This window comes from Gallinula chloropus, assembly GCF_964237585.1.
Source record: "Gallinula chloropus genome assembly, chromosome: 19".
In the NCBI taxonomy this organism is placed as follows: domain Eukaryota; kingdom Metazoa; phylum Chordata; class Aves; order Gruiformes; family Rallidae; genus Gallinula; species Gallinula chloropus.
Window position 1 is genome coordinate 9,279,950 of NC_140104.1, and position 27,929 is coordinate 9,307,878.

The 27,929-nt window shown below is 46.9% G+C and overlaps 1 protein-coding gene across 1 annotated transcript in view; it reads right to left on the reverse strand.

The window, feature by feature from the left end:
• The window catches only part of LOC311199131 (sphingosine-1-phosphate transporter SPNS2-like), a gene marked incomplete at both ends in the record, with an annotated part of 116,208 nt that overhangs the window by 12,681 nt on the left and 75,598 nt on the right, over window positions 1-27,929 (reverse strand). The window contains 7 exons of the mRNA XM_084273176.1: window positions 3,641-3,739; window positions 11,032-11,097; window positions 16,518-16,707; window positions 18,327-18,479; window positions 20,198-20,340; window positions 22,566-22,632; window positions 25,192-25,343. Coding sequence (XP_084129302.1) covers window positions 3,641-3,739; window positions 11,032-11,097; window positions 16,518-16,707; window positions 18,327-18,479; window positions 20,198-20,340; window positions 22,566-22,632; window positions 25,192-25,343 — 870 coding nt within the window. The remainder of the gene's footprint in view (window positions 1-3,640; window positions 3,740-11,031; window positions 11,098-16,517; window positions 16,708-18,326; window positions 18,480-20,197; window positions 20,341-22,565; window positions 22,633-25,191; window positions 25,344-27,929) is intronic.

The window sequence follows — 27,929 nt, forward strand, 5'->3', positions numbered from 1 at the left end:
TGATAGCATCCCCAGCCTTCTAACTGTGATTTGGAAAGCCCCAATCTAGCACCATCCTTGGCACCTTCTGTCTGTCATGAGCAGCAAGACATGGGGGTTGATGCATGGTGGGTGCCAGTTCCTCAGCGTGGGGCTGTGTGTGTGGGATCCCTTTCTTTGTTCTGCCAATTGGCAGGTGGCAAGAAAACCCTTCAAAACATTTACCCAAAACGTGGGGGTGGAACATCAGTAAGGAAATCTTGCTGCTGCTTTGCCATCTTATCAAAAGCCTTTGATAACATCCCAATTAGGAAGGCTCACATCTTTTCCCTCACTGTGTAACAAAGATCTCTGGAGAAGAATGACTGTGCTAAAACAAACTTGAGCTCGTGGCATTGCTACAGCACAACACAAACAGCGTGTGTTCAGCTGGTGGCAGCCAACTGACTGGCTTCCAGCTAAAGAAATGCCCACTTTCTGGAGAACAAACTGTACAGCTGCAGCAGGCACCATCCAAACACCCAAAATATCTGCTTGTACCTCAATCTGAGTGCAGAAGGGCATGGAGGGGAAAAGGGAAGCTTCATTACCTTGACTGGGAATCACAGAATCATAGACTGGTCTTTGTAGGGGAGCTGCTCCAGCCCTCTGAGCATCTTTGTGGCTCCTCTGAACCCTCTCCAACAGTTCCACATCTTTCTTGTATTGGGGCCCCAGCTCTGGACACAGGACTCCAGCTGGGGCCTCAGGAGGGCAGAGCAGAGAGGGACAATCCCCTCCCTGTCCCTGCTGCCACCCCTCTGCTGATGGAGCCCAGGATCCCATCGCCCTTCCCAGCTGCCAGAGCCACTGCTGGCTCATGGGAAGTTCCTCATCCCCCATCACACCCAGGTCCTTCTCAGCAGGGCTGCTCCCCAGGAGCTCTTCTCCCAATATGTCTGGGATTCCTCCAGCCCAAGTGCAACACCTCACACTTGGCAGTGTTGAACCTCTTCAGGTTTACCCAGTCCCACCTTTCCAGCCTGTCAGGATCCCTCTGGATGGCTCCTTTCCTTCTGTATTGTCACCCACACCACTCAGCTTGGTGTCAGCCCCAAACTGGCTGAGGGTGCACTCAGTTCCATCATCAATGTCATTGTTAAAGATGTTAAAGCAGTGCTGGGTCTTTTGGTTCCCTGGACAGGCTGTTGATGGAATAAAAGCTCAGGAGGGCTGAAGCCCTGGACAGGCAGCTTGTTTCTCTGGTACTGGCTCTCCTGGACAGCACAAGCGGTTAAATTAAACTGATCTGCTAATTAGACAATGCAAAGGTAACAAGATCTTTGAAATCCTTATTTCATCTACTCTGTCTTGTTGCTGAGTCAAACATCTCAGTTCCTCTGCAATTCCTTGTTTTTTCTAAATTTCTGGCATTGCTGCCTCTTGGGCACAAATCCTGCTCCACAAAAGGGTGTTTCCACTGCAGCATCTGGCACAAATATCTGATCAGCAGTTTGATACCAGCCAGGCTCACCCTGGCTCCTCTCTTCAGCTCAGTTCCCGAGCACAGCACTCCCTGTAAATCCCCAGTGTCACCACCATGGTTTGGGGTTCATCTCCTCTGAATTCAGAAACACATTATGAAAGGGTTTGTTGGTTGGTTGGTTTGGTTGGCTTTTAAAAAAATCTAATATGAATGCAAAACCCAAAAAATAAGGGATTTATAAAACAAATCAAACCATTTTCTGGGCCTGTTGGGGAGCACAAGCATTTCCAAGTGCTATGAAGGTGGGTTTTTATTACTCAGCTCAGTCAGGACCAGAGAAATCCCCAACTTAAAAGTCACTGCTTGAAGAAAGAGGATCACAGAATCACAGAATCCCAGGGGTTGGAAGGGACCTGGAGAGCTCCTGGGGTCCAACCCCCCTGCCAAAGCAGCTCCCCAGCTCATATTGCACAGGGCGGCGTCCAGACGGGGCTGGAATATCTCCAGAGATGGAGACTCCACAACCCCCTGGGCAGCCTGTCCCAGGGCTCTGGCACCCTCACTGGGGAAAAGTTCTTCCTATGCTCTAACTTGCAGCCATTGCCCCTTGTCCTGTCCCCACAGAGCACTGAAAAGGGGCTGCCCATTTCCCCCTGCATCCCATCCTTCAGATGTTTATCAACATTAAGAAGGTCCCCCCTTAGTCTTCTTCTCTCCAGTTCCAGCTCCCTCAGCCTTTCCTCAGAGGGGAGATGCTCCAGGCCCTTCATCATCTCTGTAGCCTCCTCTGGACCCTCTCCAGGACATCCCTGTCTTTTTTATCCCAGGGAGCACTGGACACAACACTCCAGGTGGGGCTTCCTCACAGTATTGCCCTGACACATGTCCATCAGATGTCAGACTGTGAGGCAAGCCCCATCTGCCCACCATAATCTGGGCCATACACAAGCACAACTGCAGGGAAGGACTCTGAGGAACGAGCATTAGGGCTACAGAACATCAGCAGCCAGAGCATTTTCAACTATTAAACACAAGTTTTAAACTATAAGACATGAATACTATAACACAACTATCATTTTAAACCATAATATATGAATTCAGCTTCCTCTGCCAGGCAAGTCTTTCCACATAGAACTGCTTTCTATACATATATATATTTACTTCATGGGTAAACACCTTTGAAACCCTGTCAACAAAAAGGCTGTCTCAAACTAGGACAAGAAGGCTGTGAAATCTACACCTCCAATTATAACTTTCATTAAAAAAGTATCTTAATTGCTTCATTTACTACAATTTTCCTTGAGTTGCCCCTAATCAAATGCTGATCTGCCTTCCCTGATGCTCTGCATCAGTGATAATTAACACTATCCTGCTAACTACTTGCTAAAGGAAGGTCATTAGCATTCTTGCTATTTAAGTAGCTCATTAGACCTAGTTTATCAACCTACTCACATAAGAAAATCAGGGAAGGGAGGAAAGTGAAGGGTGACAAGTAAGAGGCTTATTCTTAAAATTTCTCCAGGTAGGATTAGGAGTTGCACAAAACCTTGCCAAAACTCAGCAGAGCATCTCAGAGCTGCTGACAGTGAGTTGGAGGTTGGTGTCCCTGCCTGTGGCAGGGGGGTTGGAACTGTGTGATCCTTGGGGTCCCTTCCAGACCAGACAGCCTGTGGAGAGACTGATCCACACCACAGCAGGTTTACCAGGGGACTTGTGACTCTGGGGGAGACCAGGCCGAGGCAGTTTGGGCCCGAAGGTCCGCACCCTATGGAAGGAGCTTTAAGACCTGTCCGCTTCTCATTCCCTGACTCTGGTTCACTGGGGGTGTAGCTGTAGTGTAATAAATCACTTCTCTTTCTTTTATTCTGTGCTGAGTCTGTTTTGCCCATTGCACTAACTGCAGAGTGATCCCTCTGTCCTTATCTCAAGTCCTGAGCCTCCCAATGTATTTTCTCCCCTTTTTGGCTGAAAAGGGGAGTGAATGAGCAGCTTTGGTGGGCATTTGGCCTGTAGCCAGGGTCAAACCACCACCCAAGTGTGTAAAAAAATTGCACTGTGCTGGGCCACTTCCCATCTTGCTGATAGATATGGGCCTTCCTTCCCTGCACGGGTGAACTTGGCATTTCAGATAAGCAGTCAGTAAACAAAAACAAACCCAGGCACAAGCCCCTGCCAGAACCTGCTGTGAGCACTTACAAATCCAATCAGATAAGGACTGCCAGCATCTCCCAGGAGGTGTGAAGTGAAACTCTGCAAGGCCACTGCGGTTGCACGGCGTGTCGGAATGACCACATACTGCAAAGAAGAAGGGGAAAGAAAAAAAAACAACTGTAAGGAAACAAGTAAGAACCTGTCCAGCTGTCTGGTGTTGCTCAGTTTATGCCCAGCTCAGAACAAGGTAAAGAAGGTGCCCCAGACAGCAGTGGCAGACACAGCCACTGTCTGGTTCGTGGCTGGCTCAAGTCCTTCGTGGCTTTCTAGTGCTCCTGATGGCAGGTGTCAATGGAAGGAAGCTCTCTCCAGGCTGCATGCCTTGCAGCAGCACTGAGTGCACAAGTCTGACTAACAGCTTAGCCCATGAGACACCTCCAGATTGCTCCTCAGCCTGTATTGTTCTTGGGGAGAGCAGAGCTGGCAGTTGCCGGCAGCACACCGCCAGCCTCCTAAACAGGGACTGGGAGGCAACCTGGGATAGCGTGGGGTTTTTTTGTTTCCTAAACCATGAGCAATTCCCATCTGTATGAAAGGCCACTTCATGGTTTTTTTCAAAAAAATCTGCAATTCCACATGTGAAAAGTGACAAAAATACATTAAAAAAATTTAATAGCCAAGATGCTGTAGGCTGGTCTCCAGTCCTCTTACAGGACCTCAGTCAGGACATGCAGAATCAGTCCTACTGCACAGGACCAGTGGAAAAACAAATTACTTCCCCATTAAGGAACCAGAGCTCACAGAAAATAGGCCTAACCACAGAAAGTAAGAGAAAGAAACCACATCACAACAAACCCTCATCCTGCGGATCGACATCAATTTTGTAACACAAATTTAGGAGGAGAAGAATGTAGCTCCTGCATAAAACTTGTGGAAGAAGCTAGCTCAGAACACCTGCATCATGTCCACATTGTCCTGGTTAAGAAACTGATCCTGTCTTGAGTTGAAGGCTGTCAGTAATGAAGAATTCAATGGTCTCTGGGTGAGCTTTTTTTTCCACTGCTAAGTGCTGAACCTTGTTCTCCCTTTCTCTGTTTCTCTGAAGAGCTACCTGCCCTGCCAGACATGACTCTTCTTTAGCTGTTCCTACTCCATGATCCCTTATATTGTCCACTTTCTGACAGGCTGCCTTTAGTCTTCCTTTAGAAGGGATGTCTTCCTAGACTTCAGCTCATTCTGGCAATCCTTCCCTGAAGTCATTTGTTAATTAACTGTGACATTTTATGCCTGACACATCCCTAGCTAAAGATACAGAGATGCCTTTGCCTTGACTGACTGAGGCAGGGTGAATTCATTGCTCACCAGCGACATGTCTCTACTCTGCCCTGGTCAAGCCCCAGTGTTGTGTCCAGTGCTGGGCTCCTGGAATAAAAAAGACAGGGATGTCCTGGAGAGAGTCCAGAGAAGGCTACGGAGATGATGAAGGGCCTGGAGCATCTCCCCTCTGAGGAAAGGCTGAGTGAGCTGGGGCTGTTCAGCCTGCAGAGAAGAAGACTAAGGGGGGACCTTCTTAATGTTGATAAATACCTGAAGGATGGGATGCAGGGGGAAATGGGCAGCCCCTTTTCAGTGCTCTGTGGGGACAGGACAAGGGGCAATGGCTGCAAGTTAGAGCATAGGAAGAACTTTTCCCCAGTGAGGGTGCCAGAGCCCTGGGACAGGCTGCCCAGGGGGTTGTGGAGTCTCCATCTCTGGAGATATTCCAGCCCCGTCTGGACGCCGCCCTGTGCAATATGAGCTGGGGAGCTGCTTTGGCAGGGGGGTTGGACCCCAGGAGCTCTCCGGGTCCCTTCCAATCCCTGTGATTCTCTGATTCTGTGATGTCTCAGGGCACAGGAGCCGAGGCGCCGTTTCAGTGCTCTCACCCCTGCTCTTAGGTGAGGTGAGCTGCCCTGTCTGCAGCGGGGGCTGCCAGCAGTTAAAACAGGAAAGTAAAGAAACTGTGCTGAGAAATCTGTGCCAGAAGAGAACTGACATGCCTCTGCAGGATGATGAACTCATCCCAAGCAGGGACAAATAGGAATAATGGGTGAAATGGTATTCCTTAGGGTTTTACTAGGTGCTTTCAGAATGACCTGTCAGTTCTTTCAGTACTGGTTTGACAAAGCTGCAAGCACACACTGCTGATGGTCTCTGACCCACACATTCCACGGGTCCCCTTTAAGCTCCTCTTGTGCAGCAGAAGAGCAAAAGATGCTTAGATCTGCAGCAGCCACCCAGCCACGGATCTTACACCATTGTCCTCTGGCATCCAGGGGCTCAAGAGACTTGAAGACTTACAGAAATCCCAAGAGGAAAAGAAGGTCTAGATTTTATTAGAGACAGAAACATACTGAAGGTCACGCTGTGAAACAGCAGAGAGCCACACAATTCATTACCATCCCCAAAAGAGGCAGGGTAATGGGTGCAACCTGGATAGATTAGACAGAAGAAAAGAGAAAAGAAAAAAGAAGAGTTATTGATCTTTTCCCCACCTGGCCCCAGCTCATACAGGTACAATGGAGAAGCACTCTGCGAGCGCTGTTTGAGAAGAGCGCTTCTTAGAAGACAAAATGAAGCTCTACCTATCATAGAATCATAGAATCCCAGACTGGTCTGGGTTGGAAGGGACCCCAGGATCACAGAGTTCCAACCCCCTACCACAGGCAGGGACACCAACCTCCAAGCTTGGAGCTACACAAGGTTGCCCAGGGCCCCAGCCAACCTGGCCTTAAATCAAGAGTGTAGATCTGGGAAACAGGGAATTCTAAACTTATGCAAAAATACTTTTCTTTCTATAACTTTTATGTTAACAAGTCTGGAGAAGAAAGCCTGCCTGGCTCTATAGTCATAGTTTTGCATATATATGTATATATATATATATGTATCATGCACACACAGATTTACAGCTAGCAGTACGATTCCCAGCAAGTTTTCAGTTTGCTTAGCTAAAGAAGTTATGGCTGAGACCATGGATATGGTTTTAGCACTATAAAGTGCCAAAAAACATGGTAAATCTAGTCTGGAGTTCAAATGGCTGGATAAACTCCCACAAAAATAAACACCAAGCATGAGACAAGCAAACAAACATGAGATTTCTCTAACTCCTCTAAAAATATAATGGAAAGGAAAAAAGGCTTAAACCATCACCTCCAAAACACCAAAAAATTCTCCTCCCTATCCCTGCCTAAAAAGCATTTTGTTCTGATGGAGATGAAGCAGTTGGTAGCATACATTATCTACTGTTCTAGGAAGACATAAATTACAGCTCTAAATGGACATTTTGCTGCTAAAATAGCCCTAAATTCAAACCATCCCTGGCCTGTTTTGAACATCCCACAGAAACTGGAGGTGGGAGAGCCACAGAGCCACAGCAGCCGGGACGGAAGGCCGTGGGATCGTCCTGGCTCGTCTCTGACTCCAGGTTCAGCACAAGGATGGGCAGGGAGGCTGACCCAGCAGCTTTGGCAAACCTCTGCTCTTTAAATAGAGTTCAGAAAGGCAATGGTTTACTGCTGACATCCTTTTCCTGTAGAGAAACCAGCAGAATGAGTTGGTCTGAAGTAAGTTAAGCAGGAAAACCTTCTCCCAGTGAAAGGCCAAGGACCAAAAAGTAAGTTCTGATGTTTATGTCTGATCTTCAGTAGAAAACTCTCCTCTCTGAAACACTTTGCTACCCTTTTGGGTCAGCCAGTAATCTTCAGGGCAAGGCAGACTGACCTCTCTGAGAGACAAGGCAAACAGACACTAACTGTGCTCTGGCTACAGGCAGCGCCTGGAAGCAGTCTGGGTGTCACTGCTGGAATTGCTGTCAAGGAAAGACAAAGAGGGAGACCCTTCATCACTCAAGCTAGGCAGACACCATCTAAAACAACACTGTGAAATGAAGTCAAAGGAGTCTGACCTGGTCCCCACATCACAGCACAACATGGAGCAGTATGCACCCATCTGCAATCCTTGGCCCACAGCAGATGAGCAGGGATGCCCCCTGGCACATCCTTCCCAGGCTCAAGAATTGGAAGTGGGCTGTGTCAGTCATTTCACAGGCCCCCCTCCTTGCCCTGCCTTGACCAGAGCACAGCACTCAGATCACTGACGTGCAGAGAGAAGCAGCAACCAGACCTTGAGGAAATGCTATTTCTCTTTTGTTTGTAAAAATAGGGCAGCATTTCATAACTGGGGTTTATTTATAGGTGAAGTAATCAGAATAAAAGCAATACTCCTCCATGCCCATAGCACAGCTGAGCACCAGCCTATGCCTGCTTCTAAAGGAAGAGATGCAACAGCAAAGCATTAAAGCAGCTCCTGCATGGCAGCTCATGGCCATTTAAAAAGAACTCATGTTTTAAAAGAAAAAAGAAATATGCAGAACATTTTATATTTGTATAAATGTCAGGACTTTGCATAAACCAGAGGATGGCTTTTCTCAGCAAAGACCCAAAGAGATTGTAATAGCTGAGGCCCTTTAAACTGCCTACTGGCTTTTACACAGAAATGCCACCAAGCCTCTGCCCATCAGCTTTATTTCTGAGATGTGCTATGGAGGAAGAACCTCAGCACTGGGACCAGATTCCACCAAGTCCCAAGCGTTCAGCACACCTCAGACCCTCCCACGCTCGCCTGCTCATTCCTTATCGCTCTTACAAGGCAGTTTTAATGCTGCTTTGGGGGTTCCTGTAATTCTGAGGCCAATTTGCAATGATGGCTGATAAAATCTGTTTCATAATTAGCATGCTCCATAAGAAACGTGCCTCCCCCTTCCCTCAGCACCATCTGAGCATGTGCCTGGGAGGAGGTTCCCAGAGTTGTGCTCAGGAGAATGAGGCCTGTGTTGTACAAATTTGCATTTGGAACAAAGATCATCAGCCTTTGGAAGTCTCAGGCAGTGCAGTGTGTTCTGCAGGGCTGACAGTTTATCAAGCCCAGCACTCAGCACCTCTTAGGGCAGACAGCTTGAGGAGCTGTGCACCCACTGTTACACTGCCAACAACAGTAGGTGCAATGGAAGCACGAAGCTGTGAAGAGCCAACAATTAAATTTGAAGATAATATGCAAACATTCTTGTTTTGCCAATGAAATTAAACTTGCAAAATCTCTGAAGATGCTTACTTGCCTGATAGGGCTCTTAAGCAGTCAGGAGACTGTAAATCTTGGGAGAGCTGTGGTAAGTCATTTGGGATGCAGTTTCCAAAAAGCCTCACTTCTGGCATAATGAAATCAGTGGGAGCAGCATTCAGCCAGTATTGAGAGCTTTTTATCCATGAAAACAGGGCAATATTTATGTATATGATGCAAGTGTTGTTAAGCTTACACTAATAATGCTTTTAAACTCCTTACCAGCCTCAGGCAAGAACAGACACACTTCTGATTACACCAAATAAATAGTAATCAGCAGAAATTAATTTGCCAAACATTTCAAGTGCATCCTGCTAAAGCATATCCACACCTTTCTCTGGCTAGGAATTCTTGTAAAGCTGTCTGTCAAAGATGGTTGTAGCCCTGGCTCTCACCTATTGTCTGACTGAACATCCTCTCAACCCCCTTGTGTAACATGAACACACTCCAGACCATCTGTTTACACGCCTGCACTCATCTAAGTGGATGTTTACATTTATTTGTATAGCACTTTTCCAGGTCTGCTCATGCTGAAAACACATTAAGCTGGGCATTATATATGACACTCAGCTCATTTCTCTAAACAGACAAGAGACCAGCCTGCTCCAGTTGGCATCCATTACCAAAATGTGATTTTTTAACATGGTTTTAGTTCCTTTCCCACGTTTTGGAAATTGTAACTAAGAAATGATTTCCAATTGTTTCCAATCATTTCTTACAGAGTTCTTTTGCACTAAAGCAACAGAAATAACTGCAAAAACACAACCACCGATAGGATGCAGGTAAGGCAGATGGCAAACCCCATAAAGAGTTATTAACAAGCTTCAGGATCCTGAAGTCACATTGAAATGAACACAAAAAGCCTCAGTAACTACAATGAGACAACGATGGCATCCTTAGTACACTTGATGTAACAGAGTAATTGGTTGAAAACCCCACGTAAGTACAGAGTAAACATCCTCCAGCCCATGGAGAGCTCCACCACATGGAAGCTGAACTGGGAGCAGGAATGCACCTGGGTCATTTAAAGCCAGCTAACACTCCTGAAGGACACCAATAACCTTCATTTCCCAGGGCTTTACCCACATCTTAGAGACCTGGGATTAACCACCCCACCCCATTTCTCCAAGTGTTCTCTGCACAGATGAGTTAAGGATTGAAAGCTCATCAGGCAAAGCAGTTCTGGCAACATCCAAATGTACACACAGCCTTGAACTTCAGCCCTAAACAGAACTTAAGCAGAAGCCTGAAGTTCTACAACACCCTTATCTTCACATCTAGGAATACTGAGCCAGATTGGTTGCTTGTTGATGTTTGCAGAAGCAACAGATACAAGCCAAGGGAGTTTTCCATTGATGCCAGACTGATTGTGTTTTTAGTTCTGTCAACAACCTGTAACGGTTCTGTGCCCTGGATTCTTTGTCATACAACAAGCAACCAGTAAGCCCCCTAACAATGTGATTTCAAACCCCAGTGTGTTTGATAGGCTCTGCACATCTCTGATGGAAGCATCTGCACAACATGCATGGGTCTCTAACCAACATCCAGACCACTTCATATGAAAACTGAGCTGCTGAGGTCAGCGTGCTGATTTGAAGGACTTAAAAAGATCTACGGTGGAGAAAGAATAGAAAAAGAAGGACATGAAGTGAAAAGCCCCTGACAGTTTCCTCCTGGACAAGGTGGACACAGGCCAAAAATTCTTTATACTTTCTTTTCCTCTCTCCTCTCCCAGAGGTGGTTTTCTATTGTCTATGTGTTGAATGGTAGGTTTGCTGGAGTGAAGCCAATGAAAGAGTTAGATGGTCGCCTTTGTGGGCAGGGGAGGGAGGGAAGGATTTCCTATTGCAGAACAAAGCTGAGTTATTGATAACAAAATCCACTAATGTGCTGACCATTAGGAAATGCTGGCAGGATTCCTTGTATGTGGGCTTTTGCATGAATACTTAAAGTTTGGGGGAACTATTTGAATTCAGTAATGGTGTCCTTGCTGGACATCTCCTCTCCCTGGTGCTCAGAACAAAGCACAAGAAGAATCGTTAAAAAAATTTTTTCTCTCTATTTCACTTTCCTTTTCAGCAAGGGGGAAAAAAAAAGAAAAATAAGGGGAAAAAAAGGGAAAAATAAGAAAAAAAAAAGGGGAAAATAAGAAACAACAAAAAAAGAAGAGGCTGAAGTAGGGCTTAGGCATCTGAAGAAATTGTGAACTTCAGGTTATTCTTGCAAGTGACAAACTGCTCTGGCCACAAGAAAAGAAAGATGCTGATTCAAAGCACACTCACCATCAGTATGTCTGCTGTGATAGCCCAGTTTGAAAACAGAAGAGTTTCTCCGATAAAAATGCAAATCTGTTGTAACAAAACACAGAGAAAGGAGAAGATTTATTCACTTGACATTCAAGGGGAAAAATAACCTGTCACAAACTTGCCTTTGGTGCTTAGTTGTCTCAAACCTACACAAAGGATCCCTCTGTGCACAGTACACTCCTGGGTACTGTTGTGGTTCATCCTGAGTATTAGAACACTGTGGGTCTTTAACACAGCTCTAGAGGGCTGGTCTGCAGCTTCATTAGTATGAACTGTTCACAATCTACAGAGCAGGCAAAGCAAAGGCTGATGTGCTTGGTAACAGAAGAATATGAGAAGCCAGCAAGAAGAGGTAGCCCTAAGCCTCCATAATGAAATCATTCTGTCAGTTGGAGAAGGCAAGAAGGCCACAACTCCCAACAGGGTCATTTTCATCACTGGGAGACAAGTTCTGTGCTAAGCTCTGTAGCAAACCAAAGGTTCTCTATCTCTGTAGCAAACCAAAGGTTCTCTATCTCTGTAGCAAACCAAAGGTTCTCTATCTCTGTAGCAAACCAAAGGTTCTCTATCCACTACATGCAAGATCCCTTTCCTCCCCTGATAGCACATTGCTGTCCCTTCTGCAGGGCACACAGGGCTAGGCACTGTAACAACTCAAGAATTACACTGGTAGTATCTACGTCTCGTCAAGACAAGACTTAATTATGGGTTTTACAACATCAGTGTCTCATGGTGAAATGTAACTCTGGACTCTGTGGAGACAGTGAGACACATTAAGAGCCCTGTGCATGTAGTGGGATGAGAGCTGCTTGTTGCAGTGGTGTGGTATGAGCAGCCACCATATCTCCTCTCCACCCCTGGCACTCCTCCTCACTTCATCCCAGTTCACACTGCCTTCCCTGCTGTGCTGGTACCATGGGCAAGCAGGGCTTCAGAGCAGGAAACAGAGATGGGGCAAAGGATCTTTTGTTGGGGGGAGGTAGGAGAAGAGGGGCTCTTTTTGCTAATTTTTAACCCAAATCAGTTATTTAAATGGTTCTACAAACAGTTTTACCAGTTGAAGAACTGGAAGTGATCAAGAGGAGAAAATAACTTCACCTGGGCTCATCACTGAATGTTCATCAATCTGAGTCCAGTGAAGCAAGGGTGACATGCCTCAGGAGGAGCACTGCCCCCATCACAAAGCTTTTTACTCATGTTTCAATCATCATCCTTTTGCTTTTATGCCCTATACTAACAATTTAGCCAAGAAATGTAGGCTCAATGGGATAAAAAAGCAAGGGTGGCAAATCTTCCACGGTCACATTTCCCTCCTCCTTTGTGCATTACAAAGGGCAGACAAATGCCATGTGTACAGCCACACCTGAAAAAATCAGCTCCCCTGTTCCCCAGCAGCAAGGTGGCAAGCAAAACTTATCTATTCAATGCTCCCTGCTAATCCATTTGGTTTTGTGGCATCTAGAGAGAAACCATGATTTCTGGAATCTGCGTTAGGAATTTGGGATAACAGCTATGGAGATTGTGACTCTGGTAGTTGAAGACTCCTCCTTTACTTGCCTTATGTCTATTCAGGCTACAATTCATTAATAGAATCATAGAATGATGAAATCACCTGGGTTGGAAGAGACCTTCAAGATCATCAAGTCCAACCACAGCCTAACCCTGCCTAGCCCACCATGTCTCCAAGCACAACATCTGCACGCCTTTTAAATACCTCCAGGGATGGGGACTCCACCACCTCCCTGAGCAGCCTGTGCCAATGCCTGACAACACCTTCAGTACAGAAATTCTGCCTGATACCTGCCCTAAATCTCCCCTGAGGCAGTTTTAAGCCAATCCTTCTCATCCTGTTGCTTGTCACCTGAGAGGAGAGACCGACCCCAACACCTCTGCTGCTGCCTTGCAGGGAGCTGTAGAGAGCGATGAGGTCTCCCCTCTGCCTCCTTCTCTCCAGACTAAAAGCCCCAGCTCCCTCAGCAGCTCCTCACAGGACTTGTGCTCCAGACCCTTTCCCAGCCTTGTCCTTCTCAAGGCTGGCAAGAAATCCACAGTACACATTGCTGTGAGGAAACAGCAGCGTTGTTTTGTGGTGTTCTTGTGAGCTTGGACAGGCTGACGGTCAGTCACTGTCCCAGTCCCTGCTGCTTGCACAGGCACAGCCTGGGGTGTGAGGAAGGCCTCCAAGATGGGCATCCACGGCTCTGATGGGACCACACCACCACCTTTCCCACACGCTGGTGGAGATTGCCTCCACCCCTCAAGACCATCATGCTGCTGCCAGGAATACTTGGCTTTATTTAGCAAGTCTTACACATTGATGAAACGAAAGCTTCCTCTTTTTGTTTCTAAAACTGTCTTTGCTTCCCTCACATTCTCCCTCCCTATCCCCTCTTTTTGTGACTGAATCTGCTTCCTCTGTGATGGTGTCTGAGACAGTCACTCAGCTGGGAAATCTCCTCTTTCCATTTTCCCACTGTCCACTTGTCTGCCCTGAACTGGGAATGACACCTGCCAAGCTCAGAAACACAGATCCAATGAATCAAGGCACTGACAGGGCTTGAAGCCATGTGTCATGTAGCAAGGGTGTACAGGACCTGCTCTGACATCTGTCCTACAGCAGCTCTGCAGCTGCAGGTGCTGGGGTTCTGCAGCCAGACAGATTAAACTGAGCTTGAGAAAGATGCAATCACACCTCTGCCTGCAGCCCCAACACGCCCTGCCTGTTCATACAGCACTGGGAACAGGCAACTGCCTGCCTTAAGGTGATATAAATTGCAAACAGGTAACTCACACATGAATTGGTGCATGCAGGGAGGAACACTTGCCCTCTTCTGCAGGAATTCAGGACCAGTCCTATAAATAAATCATTGAGATGCCACAAACTTCAGACCACACCACTTTTGGATTGCTGAGTGTGTATTTTACCCAACATTTTGCCACGAAACACGTCCTTAATCTGCATATGGGACTTCTGGTAAAAGGGAAAGAGGAACAAGAGCAAGATCAAAAAGTAGGACAAAAGCTCCTGCCATTAAAAGAGGTCGGTCCTTCAGCTGCTAAGGGGGATTATAAAAATTAGTTCATCCACTGCAAAGGGCACATGAGGATATGTGGCACTGCTGCTGGAGAGAGGCTCTGGGGATGCTTCCTGCAAGTAGGGCAGCCTCCCCAGCAGATTAGGAGCTCCCACAGCAGGCATGGTTTGGACTCTACAGATACTTTGCAAAGCCTCATTTCAAGCTCCAGCACTAACTACATCCTCTTCTGAGTCCAGCTGTGTTGTGTAACATCTCACCACCTCCATTCAGTGTCTCTGATGAGCTGGCAGAAGTTACAGCCCCCTCAAGCCTTCTGTTTCTGTGATCAACTAGCAAATTTCTGATTCCCCAAACCAAGCAGCAGTTCCAGAGTGGTCGCTCCAGCAGCTCTCCAGAAAGATCTAAGCACGTTATAAACTCCTTCTACCACCATCTGCAAAGTGTGTATCTGTCTACATCTTCACTGTCCCCATTTCTGTTTGATGTGGTGGGTAACACTCCCACATGTACCTTTGAATTCGAAGCAAGTCTAACTCCATCTCAGTGTTGGGCAATGCTGATGTCCCAGAGGTGGGTAAGTCACTGACACTGTCAACAGAAAGTCCCTGGAGTTGAGATGGAGATGCTGTAAAAGTTTCACTGCAGTTTTACCCTGGGAGCTTCTGCAAGATCATAAAATGTCTTTGAGGAATTGAAGTAGATGTTGAAATTGAGGTACAACAGGAACTTGGAACAGTGTCAAAAGGAAGGCAAAGCAGAGAATGCCTCTCCAGTCATTTGGAAATTTAAACTAGTCCAAAATCTGCTGCTGAAATTTCTGAGCCATACAGCTAATAGGTTCCAAGAGACAAGTCTGAAACTCAGTATTTCAAAGAGAACATATTTCAGTAAGAGCAGGAACTAAAGATAGGCAAATTGCTGCTTTAATGAGCTGGACTACAACACATGTACACGTGCTGCAAGGCAAACTGAACAAGAACTTCCTGGGCTATACAGCCAAGCAAGGCAGTAAGAGATAATAGAAATACAAGTGTCTAAGTGATATGGAATGCTGGTTTATTCCACCTCTCCAGCCACTGCCAATAATTTACTGGATTAGTATGAAAAGACTGGATGGAAAAAAGTCTGTGTCCCTGCTGCAGGTAGGAGTGGCTGCTACAGAACTGGAATAGCAGCTGTCCCAAGGGACTAAAACCACCTGCAAGACAGGACTGAGCAGGGGAGGAAGAGTGCAAACAGCTGCCAGCCTGTCAGGGACAAGGTGATCATGCTAATGGACATGCAGGTCTTTTTCAGAAGCCTAAGGACAGTCATGGTACAGAAGGACTGGAAACACCACCATGTCAGGGAACAGCCCTTGCCTTACAGTCACACAGGACTCAAGGGTGCTGTTTCAGGATGAGAGCCAGGACACAGCTGACAAGAATGCTATCAGGGATGAGAAAATCCACCCATAGGTTTTACTGTACTCCTTCCAGAAGAAGCTATCATGGACTTTGAGATAAGGTAACCTAGTCCATCATGCTGTCCACTAAATCTATGTCTTCCAACTCCAGAGAAGACTCTTTCCTTCATTTTGGACCAACGAGACTTGAAAAGAGAGTAAGGAGAATCTGCTACACTATGCAGCCTTGTAAAACAGGTCTCCTAGTGAAATAAAAGGGGATTAAAGCCTCTGAAAGCCTGCCAAGATTGCAATGGCATCGAATGCCATGGAAGCACAAGGGCTTGTGTCAGAAACTTGTCTTGAAAAGTCAATTCAGCTGATACGCAGCACCAGCAGAGTTAACACCTTGTGCCATGAGACCCTGGGAGCTCCAACACAGACCTGTTCTCTCAGTGGGGTTGGGCCCTCTGAAGCTACACACCAGCAAGTGTTGTGTGGTTGGTTTCTATTTATATTAATTAATAGTGGATGGCTCCACACTCCAGGTGATTTACAAGCACTGATCATAGAATCCCAGACTGGTCTGGGTTGGAAGGGACCCCAAGGATCACAGAGTTCCAACCCCCTGCCACAGGCAGGGACACCAACCTCCAGCCCTGGAGCTACACAAGGTTGCCCAGGGCCCCATCCAACCTGGCCTTGAACACCCCCAGGGACAGGGCACCCACCCCCTCTCTGGGCAGCCTGTTCCAGCCCCTCACCACTCTCTCTGGAAAGAACTTCCCCCTAATATCCAGTTTAAACCTTCCTTCCTTCAGCTTCACTCCATCCCCCCTGTCCTGCCAGTCTCTACCCTTTGAACAAGCTGATTCCCCTCCTGTTTCTCTGCTCCCTTCAGGGACTGGAAGGCTGCAATGAGGTCCCCCAGCAGCCTTCTCTTCTCCAGGCTATGAATGATGCACAGAATGATGCACACAGTCTTCTAAGGAGTTTGGTATGGACAGCAATACTGGCATATGCAAAGATTATATACTTACATAGGCTCCCACAATGCTGCTCTTGGCAGCAACGAAGATCAGGCAGATGAAGATGGCTGATCCCAGCATGCCAACAGCACAGACAAGAGGATCAGCTCGCTGGGTTTTCAACCGGCACCATTTGGTTGCCCCAGCCCCTGTGATGACACCCAGGAACCCAGTGAAGCATGTGATTGCTCCGAAGATCAGGCTATTCAAAAGGAAAAAAACAAAAGAAAAAACCACAAAGCATGAAAAAACAGGTTTGTTTGGGGTTTTTGGTTGTTTTGTTTTTTTGGGGGGGGGGGTTAAAAGTTTTTCCCCAAAATGGGCATGGTCTTTGATCAAAGGGTAACCTGCCTAATGGAAATCTGTATGTTGGCTTTGGAAATTTTAAATAAAACACATGAGCTCCCCCCTTGCCACTTTAGCACTCTTCCCCTTCAATTCAGAAAAACACAGCCTATGAAATCCAGCCTTGTACCCAGGCACTGCTGGACATGCAGAGCGGTGCAAAGGGCTCACACTGCTGCTTGGTCCAGGTGGAACTGAGCTCCCTGCCAAGCCCAGTACACAGCTTGTTATCTATGCACAGACCTGAGTCATGGGCTGCACATTGATCATGTAGTGGGAAATCATGGACACAACAGGCCCTAGGAAGCTTAAGGGAAAGGAAACCCAACAAGACTTTCAACATACTTTCACTTTCTAACTCCTTTCAGGCCACTTCAGAGAAGCCTGATTAGATTATTTTGCTGCTCTGTTACACATCTGAATCAAGTTAATTTCAATTTAAAGAGGCTGGAGCTGTCAGGAATTCTTCCCATTGTATGTGACTTGGGTTACAGTGTCTTTGGCAACTACATCACAATAGCTCCGGGGCAGCTCAAAATACAGGTGTCATCAAGGAGTGGAAAACTTCTCTTTGTGAGAGAGATGGGCAGCCTGACTGGAGCTCTCTTTTCTGCTCACTGCTTTCTGTAGAGCAGTCTGAGGCTGCCCACCGGGTGGTCTGGTTGATGGGACTCCAAACCACTTGAGATGGGATTGTCAGCTAGAGCAGGAAGGCTTCCTAATGCTCTTTTCCCCTCACAAGCCAAAAAGCAAAAGAGCTGACAAAAGGCAGATTTCTGAATCTTTTGTTCACCTGGAGAAATGCTTTTTTAGCACTTTGTGTTTTGTGCCATCATGGGAAAAGCACTAAATGAGGGACTGCTTTCCCTACCTGACGTGCTGCCAGTGATACTATATAACTGGGACTGAAAGAATCAAACCACCCTGTAACATCAAGCAACCCAGACCACAGCATCCCACACCTCTGCACCGTTTCTCAGCACAACTCAGCAGACACAGTTTAGTGTAACAGACCAATGAAACACACTCCCTCCCACAGAAATCCAAGTCTTTATGGTTAGTCCCTGAAGCCTGGAGAGGAACTAGTCCAAACCATGAAATACAGCCACTACTGGCTACCCAACCTGCCAGCTCATTCTTTGCAGGGAAGTGTGGGTTGTAAGGAGCCCAGTTCTCAGCACTCCATCCATCCTCTAAGACAAAGACCAGAGTCTCTTTTTCTACTTCTGCACTAGAGCCTGGGAACTAAGAGCTGAGGTCACTGCTTCTGCCTTGGTTTGACTTCATGTCATGAAGAAAAGAAGAGAAATAAACCCTAGTTTACAATCCCAGCATTTCCTATCATTGTTGCAAAGACCTAGAGGAAATTACAGACATTCTAGTAACCTGACTCTGTGGGACTTGCCTGTTTCCTCTGGCAAATTAGCCTCCACCCCCTTTTTTCCCTCTTTTTAAAGCAGCAGAGATGTATCTCACCTATCTTTGGTGCTGCAGGGCGGCGAGCTGCAGGTCTCTGCTGTCTTCTGCACAACCTGTGCTCTGTGAAGGTAGAGAGGGATCCACATGCCAAGTGCCCCCGTGGCAAAGGAGACAGCTGAGGTGGCCAGCGATGAGAACACATAGCTGCGGCTGCCAAGGCACAGGAGGCAAGACCAAGAGAAGCTTTAGTCAAAGAGTGGGAGCCCCAGGGAGGGAGCCAGCTCTTCAGTGACAAAACACAGTGTCCCCCCCATACCAGGCACCTCCCTTTGCCAAGGGGCAGAGGTAGGACAAGGTCCAAAGCAATGGAGAGTAAGAAGCATGGAGCATTTCTTCATATGTGATGCTCCATTGATAGTAACGTTCTTAACTCTCCAGAGGTGCTTCAGAGAGAGCCCATTTCATGGGCCACTATATGGTTACTACTGGGAAAAACTAACAGAGTAAGTAACATTGAGATATTGATAAACTAACCACCACCACTTTTCTTAGCCCTTTGGTACCAGGTGACAACCCCAGGAAGGCATTATAGCCAGCAGTTCTAAAAGTGAAGGACACCACAAGTTTCCCATCGGAATTCTGACACAAGACTGAATTGACAAGTGCAGGTACTTGCACATTCCCAGGCAAGCCTTCTGGAAGCAAGCAGAGCTGCTTACACCCTCGTGAGCACGTGATCGACATGTGTTATATGCATATCATAGAATCCCAGACTGATCTGGGTTGGAAGGGACCCCAAGGATCACACAGCTCCAACCCCCCTGCCACAGGCAGGGACACCAACCTCCAGGCCTGGAGCTACACAAGGCTGCCCAGGGCCCCAGCCAACCTGGCCTTGAACACCCCCAGGGATGGGGCATCCACCCCCTCTCAGGGCAGCCTGTTCCAGCCCCTCACCACTCTCTCTGGAAAGAACTTCCCCCTAAGATCCAATTTCAACCTTCCTTCCTTCAGCTTCACTCCATCCCCCTTGTCCTGCCAGTCTCTACCCTTTGAACAAGCTGATTCCCCTCCTGTTCCTCTGCTCCCTTCAGGCACTGGAAGGCTGCAATGAGGTCCCCCCACAGCCTTCTCTTCTCCAGGCTGAACCCCTCAGCCTCTCTTCGTAGGGGAGCTGCTCCAGCCCTCTGAGCATCTTTGTGGCTCCTCTGAACACTCTCCAACAGTGCTGTTAGCCCCAGCTCTGGACACAGGACTCCAGCTGGGGCCTCAGGAGGGCAGAGCAGAGAGGGACAATCCCCTCCCTGTCCCTGCTGCCACCCCTCTGCTGATGGAGCCCAGGATCCCATTGCCCTTCCGAGCTGCAAGAGCCACTGCTGGCTCATGGGAAGTTTCTCATCCCCCATCACACCCAGGGCTAAATATATATTGTATATATATTGTATAATATATATTGCACAATATATACTGTATAAACACACATATTTGAACTTGCCATGTAGTGCAAGCTTTTGTGTATTTTGTCCTCTTAAATTGCTCTGGCATTTAATTCTCTTTTTCCCCCAGCAGAGCAGCTCTTTCAAGGAAGAAAAAGATCTCAGTGTCTGAACAAGAGCAGCACAACAATTAATACAGGAAGACAGCAATTTCAACACTTGAAAAGCCTAGATTTGTCTGAAGTGTAAGCTAAAGAAAGGAGGCTTTCTTAGGTCTGAATCTTGGAAAGGTTAGAGCAAAAGCTGGAATCCATCGCTCTCACTGCAGGCAACACCTCATGAAAACCCAACTGTTTTTCTCTCCCAGGTTCACAGACCTTCCTGCAACTCCCTGTGTGTTGCCACCTTCCAGTCTCTCATTGCTAAGAGGTACAGGCTGCTGGACCATCCAACTCAGTGTGAGAGGCCTGCTTTTTACTAGAGTGCTCTTACTTTCTAATCAATGCTTTCATGTCTCTTAGCCACGAGGTCCTAGCCTTCAGCTGCCCGCCAAGTTGTTCCACATTTCCTCTCTTAGCAGCAGGTACAAATATTAGGATGAGAGTCCCTGTTATCATTCCCAGGAGTGGAGATACCTGCAGGAAAGAAACAGGGAATTAGCTCAAGAGTCAGCAGACTCCATCTCCAGGCAGCTTCCTCAGACCACCTCAGCATACAGCAGACCAAGAACCATTGAAAATTCAGGCTGGAAAACAGGGAAATGACAGATTCAAGGTTTAGGTCTCCCAGTTTCCATTTCATCCTTCCACTCACTAGACAAAAACAAAGATCCCACAGGGTTTTGGAAGCTACAAACCATGATCCTTGTTTTACCACTGAGATTTCACCACTGTCAGAATGGAAAATAGCTCTGTTAGGAAATCAGGGCAGGGATTCTCACCCAACTATCATCCCTTCTATATATGCCATTTTAAAAATAAACTGCTGTTAAAAAAGCCCCTAATGCTTCCAATAATAACCTGAGACTGGCCTTTATACATAGAGCAAAGATGAAACCCCCAGAGTTCTTCAAAGCAAGGGAAGACAAATATTTCAGAACTGGAAAGTCAGGAGCATCCCTCATCCAGGGATAAATGAAGCCTGATATAGCATCCTTGTTTCAGCTGAAACAAGACAGAGCACTACCAAAAAGAAATGGAAACACCAGGATTTTCTAGGGTCATATAATTTGAAGTCTCTTTGATTTTTATCTAAAGGCTTAACCTCCCAACAGAACAATACCCATGAAAACCCAGCAGTGCTCCAACAAAGCCCTGACATTATGGCTAGATTGGAGACAAAGCTGCCACTTGCCAAAGCATCCTTCTGTCTTCTCTGGACCATTGAAGTACAGATTATTCCTGACCTCCCCTGGATTTGGAGACCACAGGATATCATGAGGGGAAGCATCACCTAGGGGGATCTTGTATATCCTGCAAGAGGACAATAAATGCCACAGGGAGGGAGGCTGCCTGGAAGCTTTCAACACTGATGCCTGGAAGCTTTCCACGTCTGCTGTTTTACTACCCAGTGTTTAATACCCAGTGCTGTCCAGAGCCACCACCACAAAGTGAGCAGCTTGTCATATTCCCCAGGATTTTGCAGAGTCAGGGAATCATGCATCAATGTGTTATTTATAGTGGAAATCATGACCCTGTAAGAGGTGCAGGCTTGCAGAGAGCCCGGATTTCACAGGATAACTATGGAGACTTCATCTGAAGAGAAAGACACCAGTGAGGATTTCTTTGAACAAATTAATGATATGGGTTTTAGGGAATGAAACACATGAGTGTTCCAATGCACCAACCTCTTTAAAGCTCACTAACCAGGAGGAAAGCTTTTGGGGTTTCTTATTCTTTGTGCTGGCCTCTGCTCAGAAGTTAATTTTACCCTTAAAGCATTCCTGCTACTGAATGAGACAGCCACTCCCTTGGTGTGAAGCTGCAGGCTACTAAACTTCTCATTTCAGGTTCACAGCTGGAAACAACTGTCCCCTCCCCTAGCTGCAGATGAACTGTTCACAGTGATTTTCCTATTGGAAATTGGCTTTGCTTAGCCTTGGACAGGGAGGGAATGGTGTGTGTCACAGAAGGGCACATTTGCTTGAGGTGGGAACCCATGTATTTCATCACCTGCTGATATAAATGGTGTTGGCCTGAGCTTCATGAGAGTCACTGTCTCCATGAAGTGCCAGAGCCAGAGAAGGCACCACACGGGGCTTGTGCCACCCAGGCCACCAAAGGTCAGAAAACAGCTCTGCTGGGCCACTTCCCCTCAGCTCTTTCAAGACATCTTTGTCTGCAGGACCTGTTTGTGGTGTGTGATCGGAGAGTATTATCTGTTCAGCACATTTATCAAGGTCCCAAGAGGTTATAATAGAAGGAAACCGACTGTCTCAGGGCAGCAAAACAAGCGGAAACTGGAACAAAGTGTTTTTTCCTCAAAGCAGGAAGCCATTCTCAGAGTTTCTTGACAGCAGGGGACTAAAAGGCTGTGGAGTTGATTTAAGGCCAGTGCCTCGTCTTCCCATCCCCATCAAGGAATCATGGTCAACTGATAATAAAGTGATTGGAAAATTCTTGCTCCCAGGCAGGGAAAAAAACAAGTACAAGGAGCCAAACCCACGTCCCTTTCCTGTTTGCTTAGAGAATGCATCTGCTGTGCAATTCAGAGCATAGATGCAGTTTCCAATCCTTTACCTTCTGTATATAATTACAGGTTGTTAGATATAATAACTGGTTGGGGAATGATGTGATAGAACTCTTCCTAACACTGATCAACCGATGCAGCCGTTAACAAGCCGTTATTAAGAGCTGCTTACCCGCAGGGCCCAGTGCCAGTCTCCAGCAACCTGCTTCACGCTCGACCCCGTGATGTATCCCAAGCCACTGCAAGCAATACAAAGACCAGAGTCAGAGTACCACAGTCACAGCTGTTCTTAAAAAAAGGCAAAAAAAGTCACACTCAATTGGGTGTCCCAGCCTTTCATCTCCCTCAGGCAGAGAAGGACCTGGGGGTGTTGGGTGACTGCAGGCTGAACATGAGCCAGCAGTGTGCCCAGGAAAGCCAATGGCATCCTGGCTTGTGTCAGACACAGTGTGGCCAGTAGGTCTGGGGAGGGGATTGTGCCCCTGTACTGGGCACTGGTGAGGCTGCACCTCGAGTGCTGGGTCCAGGTCTGGGCTCCTCCCCATCAGAAGGACATTGAGGTCCTGGAGCGAGTCCAGAGAAGGGCAACCAGGCTGGGGAAGGGGCTGGAGGGCAAATCCTGTGAGGAGCAGCTGAGGGAGCTGGGGGTGTTCAGCCTGGAGAAGAGGAGGCTGAGGGGAGACCTTCTCCCCACCTACACTGACCTGACAGGAGGGTGCAGAGAGGTGGGTGATGGTGTCTTCAGCCAGGGGACAGGAGATGGGACAAGGGGCAATGGGCTCAAGCTGTGCCAGGGCAGGGTCAGAGCAGGTGTGAGGGAAAAGTTCTTCCCTGAAAGAGTTGTTGGGGCCTGGAACAGGCTGCCCAAGGAGGGGCTGAATCACCTTCCCTGGGTGTGTTTAAAAAAGGGTAGATGAGGTACTTAGGGATCTGATTTAGCTTAGGATGGGAATGGTTGGATTTGATGATCTTAAAGGTCTTTTCCAACCTTGTGATTCTGTGATGCTGTGAAGATGAAAACCAGTGGTGATTAATCTGTAACTCTCCCCAGTGCTGCTGATCTAAAAATGTCCCAATCCAATTGGGAATTCAGACCCTGACAGCGAGCTCATAGCTGACCTTTCAATCTACAGTGGATGGGAGCAAAGCCTCAAAGAGAATTTAGTTCCCAATTTGATTCCTACATCAGGCCTCTCTGTGCTGTAACATGAACACTTAAAAAATTAATGCATTTATGTTGAAGCTCTCAGCTAAGAAGTGCCCTTAAAGGACACACCATATTCTATCATTCAGTTGTTCCTTGCTATTTAATAGGACTTGGTTCTAATTACTCATGAAGACAACATTTTCCTTTAGTTTCTTAAAAACCCAAAAAGAATATGGAAGACAGTCTGCTGGGAGTACACCAGTCCTGAAGCTTGGAAATCCCCTCTGAAGATAAAGGAGCAGCAGGGCCTTCAGCTACATGCTCATGACACTGTGGGAACAAGTGGTGTCTCCCAAGGGATGGGCTCAAGGTGAATACAGCCACGCATCTCTCCAAGTGACCTGAAGGGATGGGAATGCTGTTTCTTCCAAACACCTGCATTTGTTGCTGAGATTGCCTTGGCTAAAGCTTGCCAGGAGTGTTGCCATCACATGCCTTTACTGAATGCTGTGCTGAACTTTGGAGGTTGTCATCTCTAATCAACCCCAAACTGGGCTTTAAACACAGACAGGACCCAAAATCAACCATGGATCCAAGCCTCTGGGGGATAGAGGGAAGCAAGTCCTAGAATCAAGCTTACCAGGATGAATACTTGTCATTTCTTACTAGCCACAGCTCATAGAGTTCTGTATGGAGATACTCTACATCCTTGGCCCTCTCAGGAAAACATCCTTTTCACCAGTTAAGGACTTGGCTTTCTCTTCTTTCCTCAAGAGCAAGTGGATGTTTGGGACTCTTATCTCAGGAAGGAGTGCTCTGGCTTGTGAAATGCACCACCCTAAAACAGAAGTTTTTCCCTGGTTTGGGAGGGATTAAACTGCTGCCTGCATTTTCCCTGCTGGAACCAAATCCACGACGCCACTTTTGCCCAGGGTGTTGTACCATCCTAGGTACCAGTATGGAAACTATGGGAACTAAAGAGATTTTTCAAAGTTAAAATTTCAGATGGTGTAGGCATTGTCAGATGGTGTAGGAGCACACTCCTCCTGAAGCCTCTAGTATTAGGACTGTCACACACAACCAGCCATCCATTCTCTCACTTCTGAAAACTGAGCCATGTCCTAAGAGATCTTGATTTCACAGGAACCTGAAAGACACTGTCTAAAGAGGACCTAGACCTTCTATCAATTAAAGCAACAGCTCAGAAAACAAATATAACCTTATTCAAAACAATGGTTTAATTTAAAAATGCTTTAAAAATGTCACCTAAAATATTCTGATTCCATTCCCACCCAATTGCTGTAAAGAAAATTCAAATCCTTCCCACTAATTCCCAAAAGTCACGTAGGAACCAGTAACAGGGCTAGAAAAAAGAATCCAATTCCTGCAACTAATTAGTCACTGCTCACAATATTTTCCTGTCTAAGCCCTTCCAACCAAAGAGAGAGCTATTATCATAGAATCATAGACTGGTCTGGGTTGGAAGGGACCCCAAGGATCAGAGAGTTCCAACCCCCCTGCCACAGGCAGGGACACCAACCTCCATGCCTGGAGCTACACAAGGTTGCTCAGGGTCCCTTCCAGTTTCTAATTATCATTAGCAATTAAAAACCTGTGATTTTCAAGATGAAAGAGGCATTGTGTCACTTACCTGCCAAGAGGAATTGCAAAGTAGAAAACAGACAGCATAAGGGTCCTTGTGTTTTTGGTGAAGAGGTCTCCTATGATGGTCGGTGCAATAGTGGAGTAACTTGCTTCACCAATGCCAACCAACCCTCGGGACAGCACAAACAGCCAGAAATACTGAGGAAAGAAATAAAAACACCTTAGCAGGTCTCCCTGTGTCTCTCTAGATTCAGGGTGGGTGACAGCAAAAGGGAAATGTAAACTGGTGTGACTGGGAAGTGACCCCCCCCTTGTGTGCCTTGAGTTTTAAAACCTTGGGCTCTTGGGTGCTGCTGTGGGAAGGCGTAAGGCATAGTACTTGGATGCCTAGGTACCCAACAGATGAACACAATCAAGTTCTCAGGCGCCCAAACAGCTTGAGCTACACCCAGAAGCAACTGCAGGTGCAGAAATCAAAGTTACAGCCAAGTGTCAGCGCAGGGAAATCTGTTTTTACAAATGTAACCTCCAAAAATCCTCAATTTAATGTTATTATTCTATACATCGTTTGTGAGAAGAACAGCAGGGATTATCATATGTCCTCAAACACAAAAGTGTTTTGAGAACAATGAGCAATTGCTGATTCCCCTTCTGCAGACAGGAAAAAACTGGAGCTACAGAGAAGTGACTTTGTGCCCTACAGCAAAGATAAGCCAGAACACAGGCTGCTCATTCTTAAATACCCAAGTGCCATCAAGACACGCGCCCCGGTCAGAAATACATCCATCAGCAGACAAAAACTCTACTCCTGACACATCCTCATTGTTATCCCCTGGCTGAAAAGAATTTCTTGAGGATTCCTGGAGTCACTCAAAACAAACACGTCTGCAGGCTCTTCACTTCCTCCTATTTTGAGGCAAATTCTGCATCAATACCCGTTTTCTGAGGGTATGTGGGCTCCTTGTTTGCTGGCTGGGCGTTCACAGGGCTGCTATCATTCCTACATCTTCCATACACTGCACCTACGTAACAGAGACACGTGGGTGTAGGCAGAAAGGGCAATACTGTGACTCAAGCTTTTTAATGTATGGCAATTACCCAATGCTAGAAGCACTCCCCTGCAGGAACACGCTGGCAGGGATTGGCACACAGGTAACCAATGTACTTGGGATGAGCAACAGGATTTAGAACATGCTGAATGGCTTAGTCATGTAGAATTAGAAAGCTGGGAAACTGGGGGCTGCCTGTGGTTTCTTAAGAGGCTCAGATCTGGATTGGAGAGGGTGACAGGCAAAACAGTCACCTGCCAGGCCTGCAGTGAGTATGAAGACAGTGCTAGTTACACCTGCAGAATGACAAGTTTGCAAATCATGGAATCATAGAATCCCAGACTGGTCTGGGCTGGAGGGGACCCCAAAGATCAGAGAGTTCCAAGCCCCCTGCCACAGGCAGGGACACCAACCTCCAGGCCTCCCCTCTGCTGATGGAGCCCAGGATCCCATCGCCTTTCCAAGCTGCAACTGCTGGCTCATGGGAAGTTTCCAACACAAACATGACACAGGTTTGTGCCCCAGCTACTCCCAATCCCAGTGCATGCACCAGGCATGAATTTCCTCAAACTCCTCTGGTATCAGGTCCCTCTTGCCTTGTGTAAAGGGGGAAGGAGTGACTTGGTTCCATCAATACCACAGAATCAAAGTCCCTTTACAATGAAATCATCTGCAACAAGTAGCACATTGATTCTTCTCCAGTTCCCCCTGGCTCTTGCAATCCTTACACACTCCAAATATCTGTTTAATATTTAAACTATATTATCTGAAGCAGCAGTATCCAAATTTAAGTAATGAGATTCTGACTTCAGTTGATGATAAAAAGTCTCTATACAAGCATAACCTGCATGAAGACATGAACAGCACTGCCCTTCTGAGATGATGTATTCAAGGCTACTGACAATGCAGCTATGTAGGTGTAACAAGCATATACAGGCAAACCAGAGAAGTACACAACATTAGGGCATTATTCATGACTAGTTCTGAATCGTGCCTGGTTTTTGAGCTCTACATCAAGGATTAAAGAGATCACACCTCATCTCACTGGAAGATTTCTTTTCTGGATCTTTGGCTAGCAAACTCCCAGTGGGACCTTTGCAATAAAGTTATGCAGTCATTTGTTAGAGTAAACTAGAATCCCCCAACCTTCCATCTCTAACCACGCTCAGTCAACACTCACGTTTTACCATCTCTGAAGAGAGACAACTGGGTAGATGCCCAAATAAAACGCGATCCTTTCAGAGGCAGGGCTGATCTTCTCAATTTTCATACAGAAAGAATACATACATACAATAAACCAACTCCAAAATTCTTATGCTGTGTGGTGGTTTAGCCTGGGTTGGAGGCCAGACACCCACCAAAGTCAGTCTATCACTCCCCTTTTTAGTTAGATAGGGGAGAAAATAGATATTGAGAGGCTTAGGAGTCGAGATAAGGACAGGGAGAGATCATCCTGTCGTCAACAACATGGGCAGAACAGACTCAACACAGGGTGAAGGAAGGAAAACTCTCTATGACACTGCCCTGCACCCCCAGTGACACCAGAGTCAGGGGATGAGAAGTGTGACCAGATCTTAAAGCAGCTCCCCCCACCCCTCTCTTCTTAGCAGACTGCACTTCTACCATTTCCTCTGCACTACGTTTCCCCCAAACGCTTCTCCTCCCTCTTTGTCCTCCTACCCCAGGACTGTCATCAGTTCAGTGAGACAAAAAGACTGACACCAGCCAAGTTCTT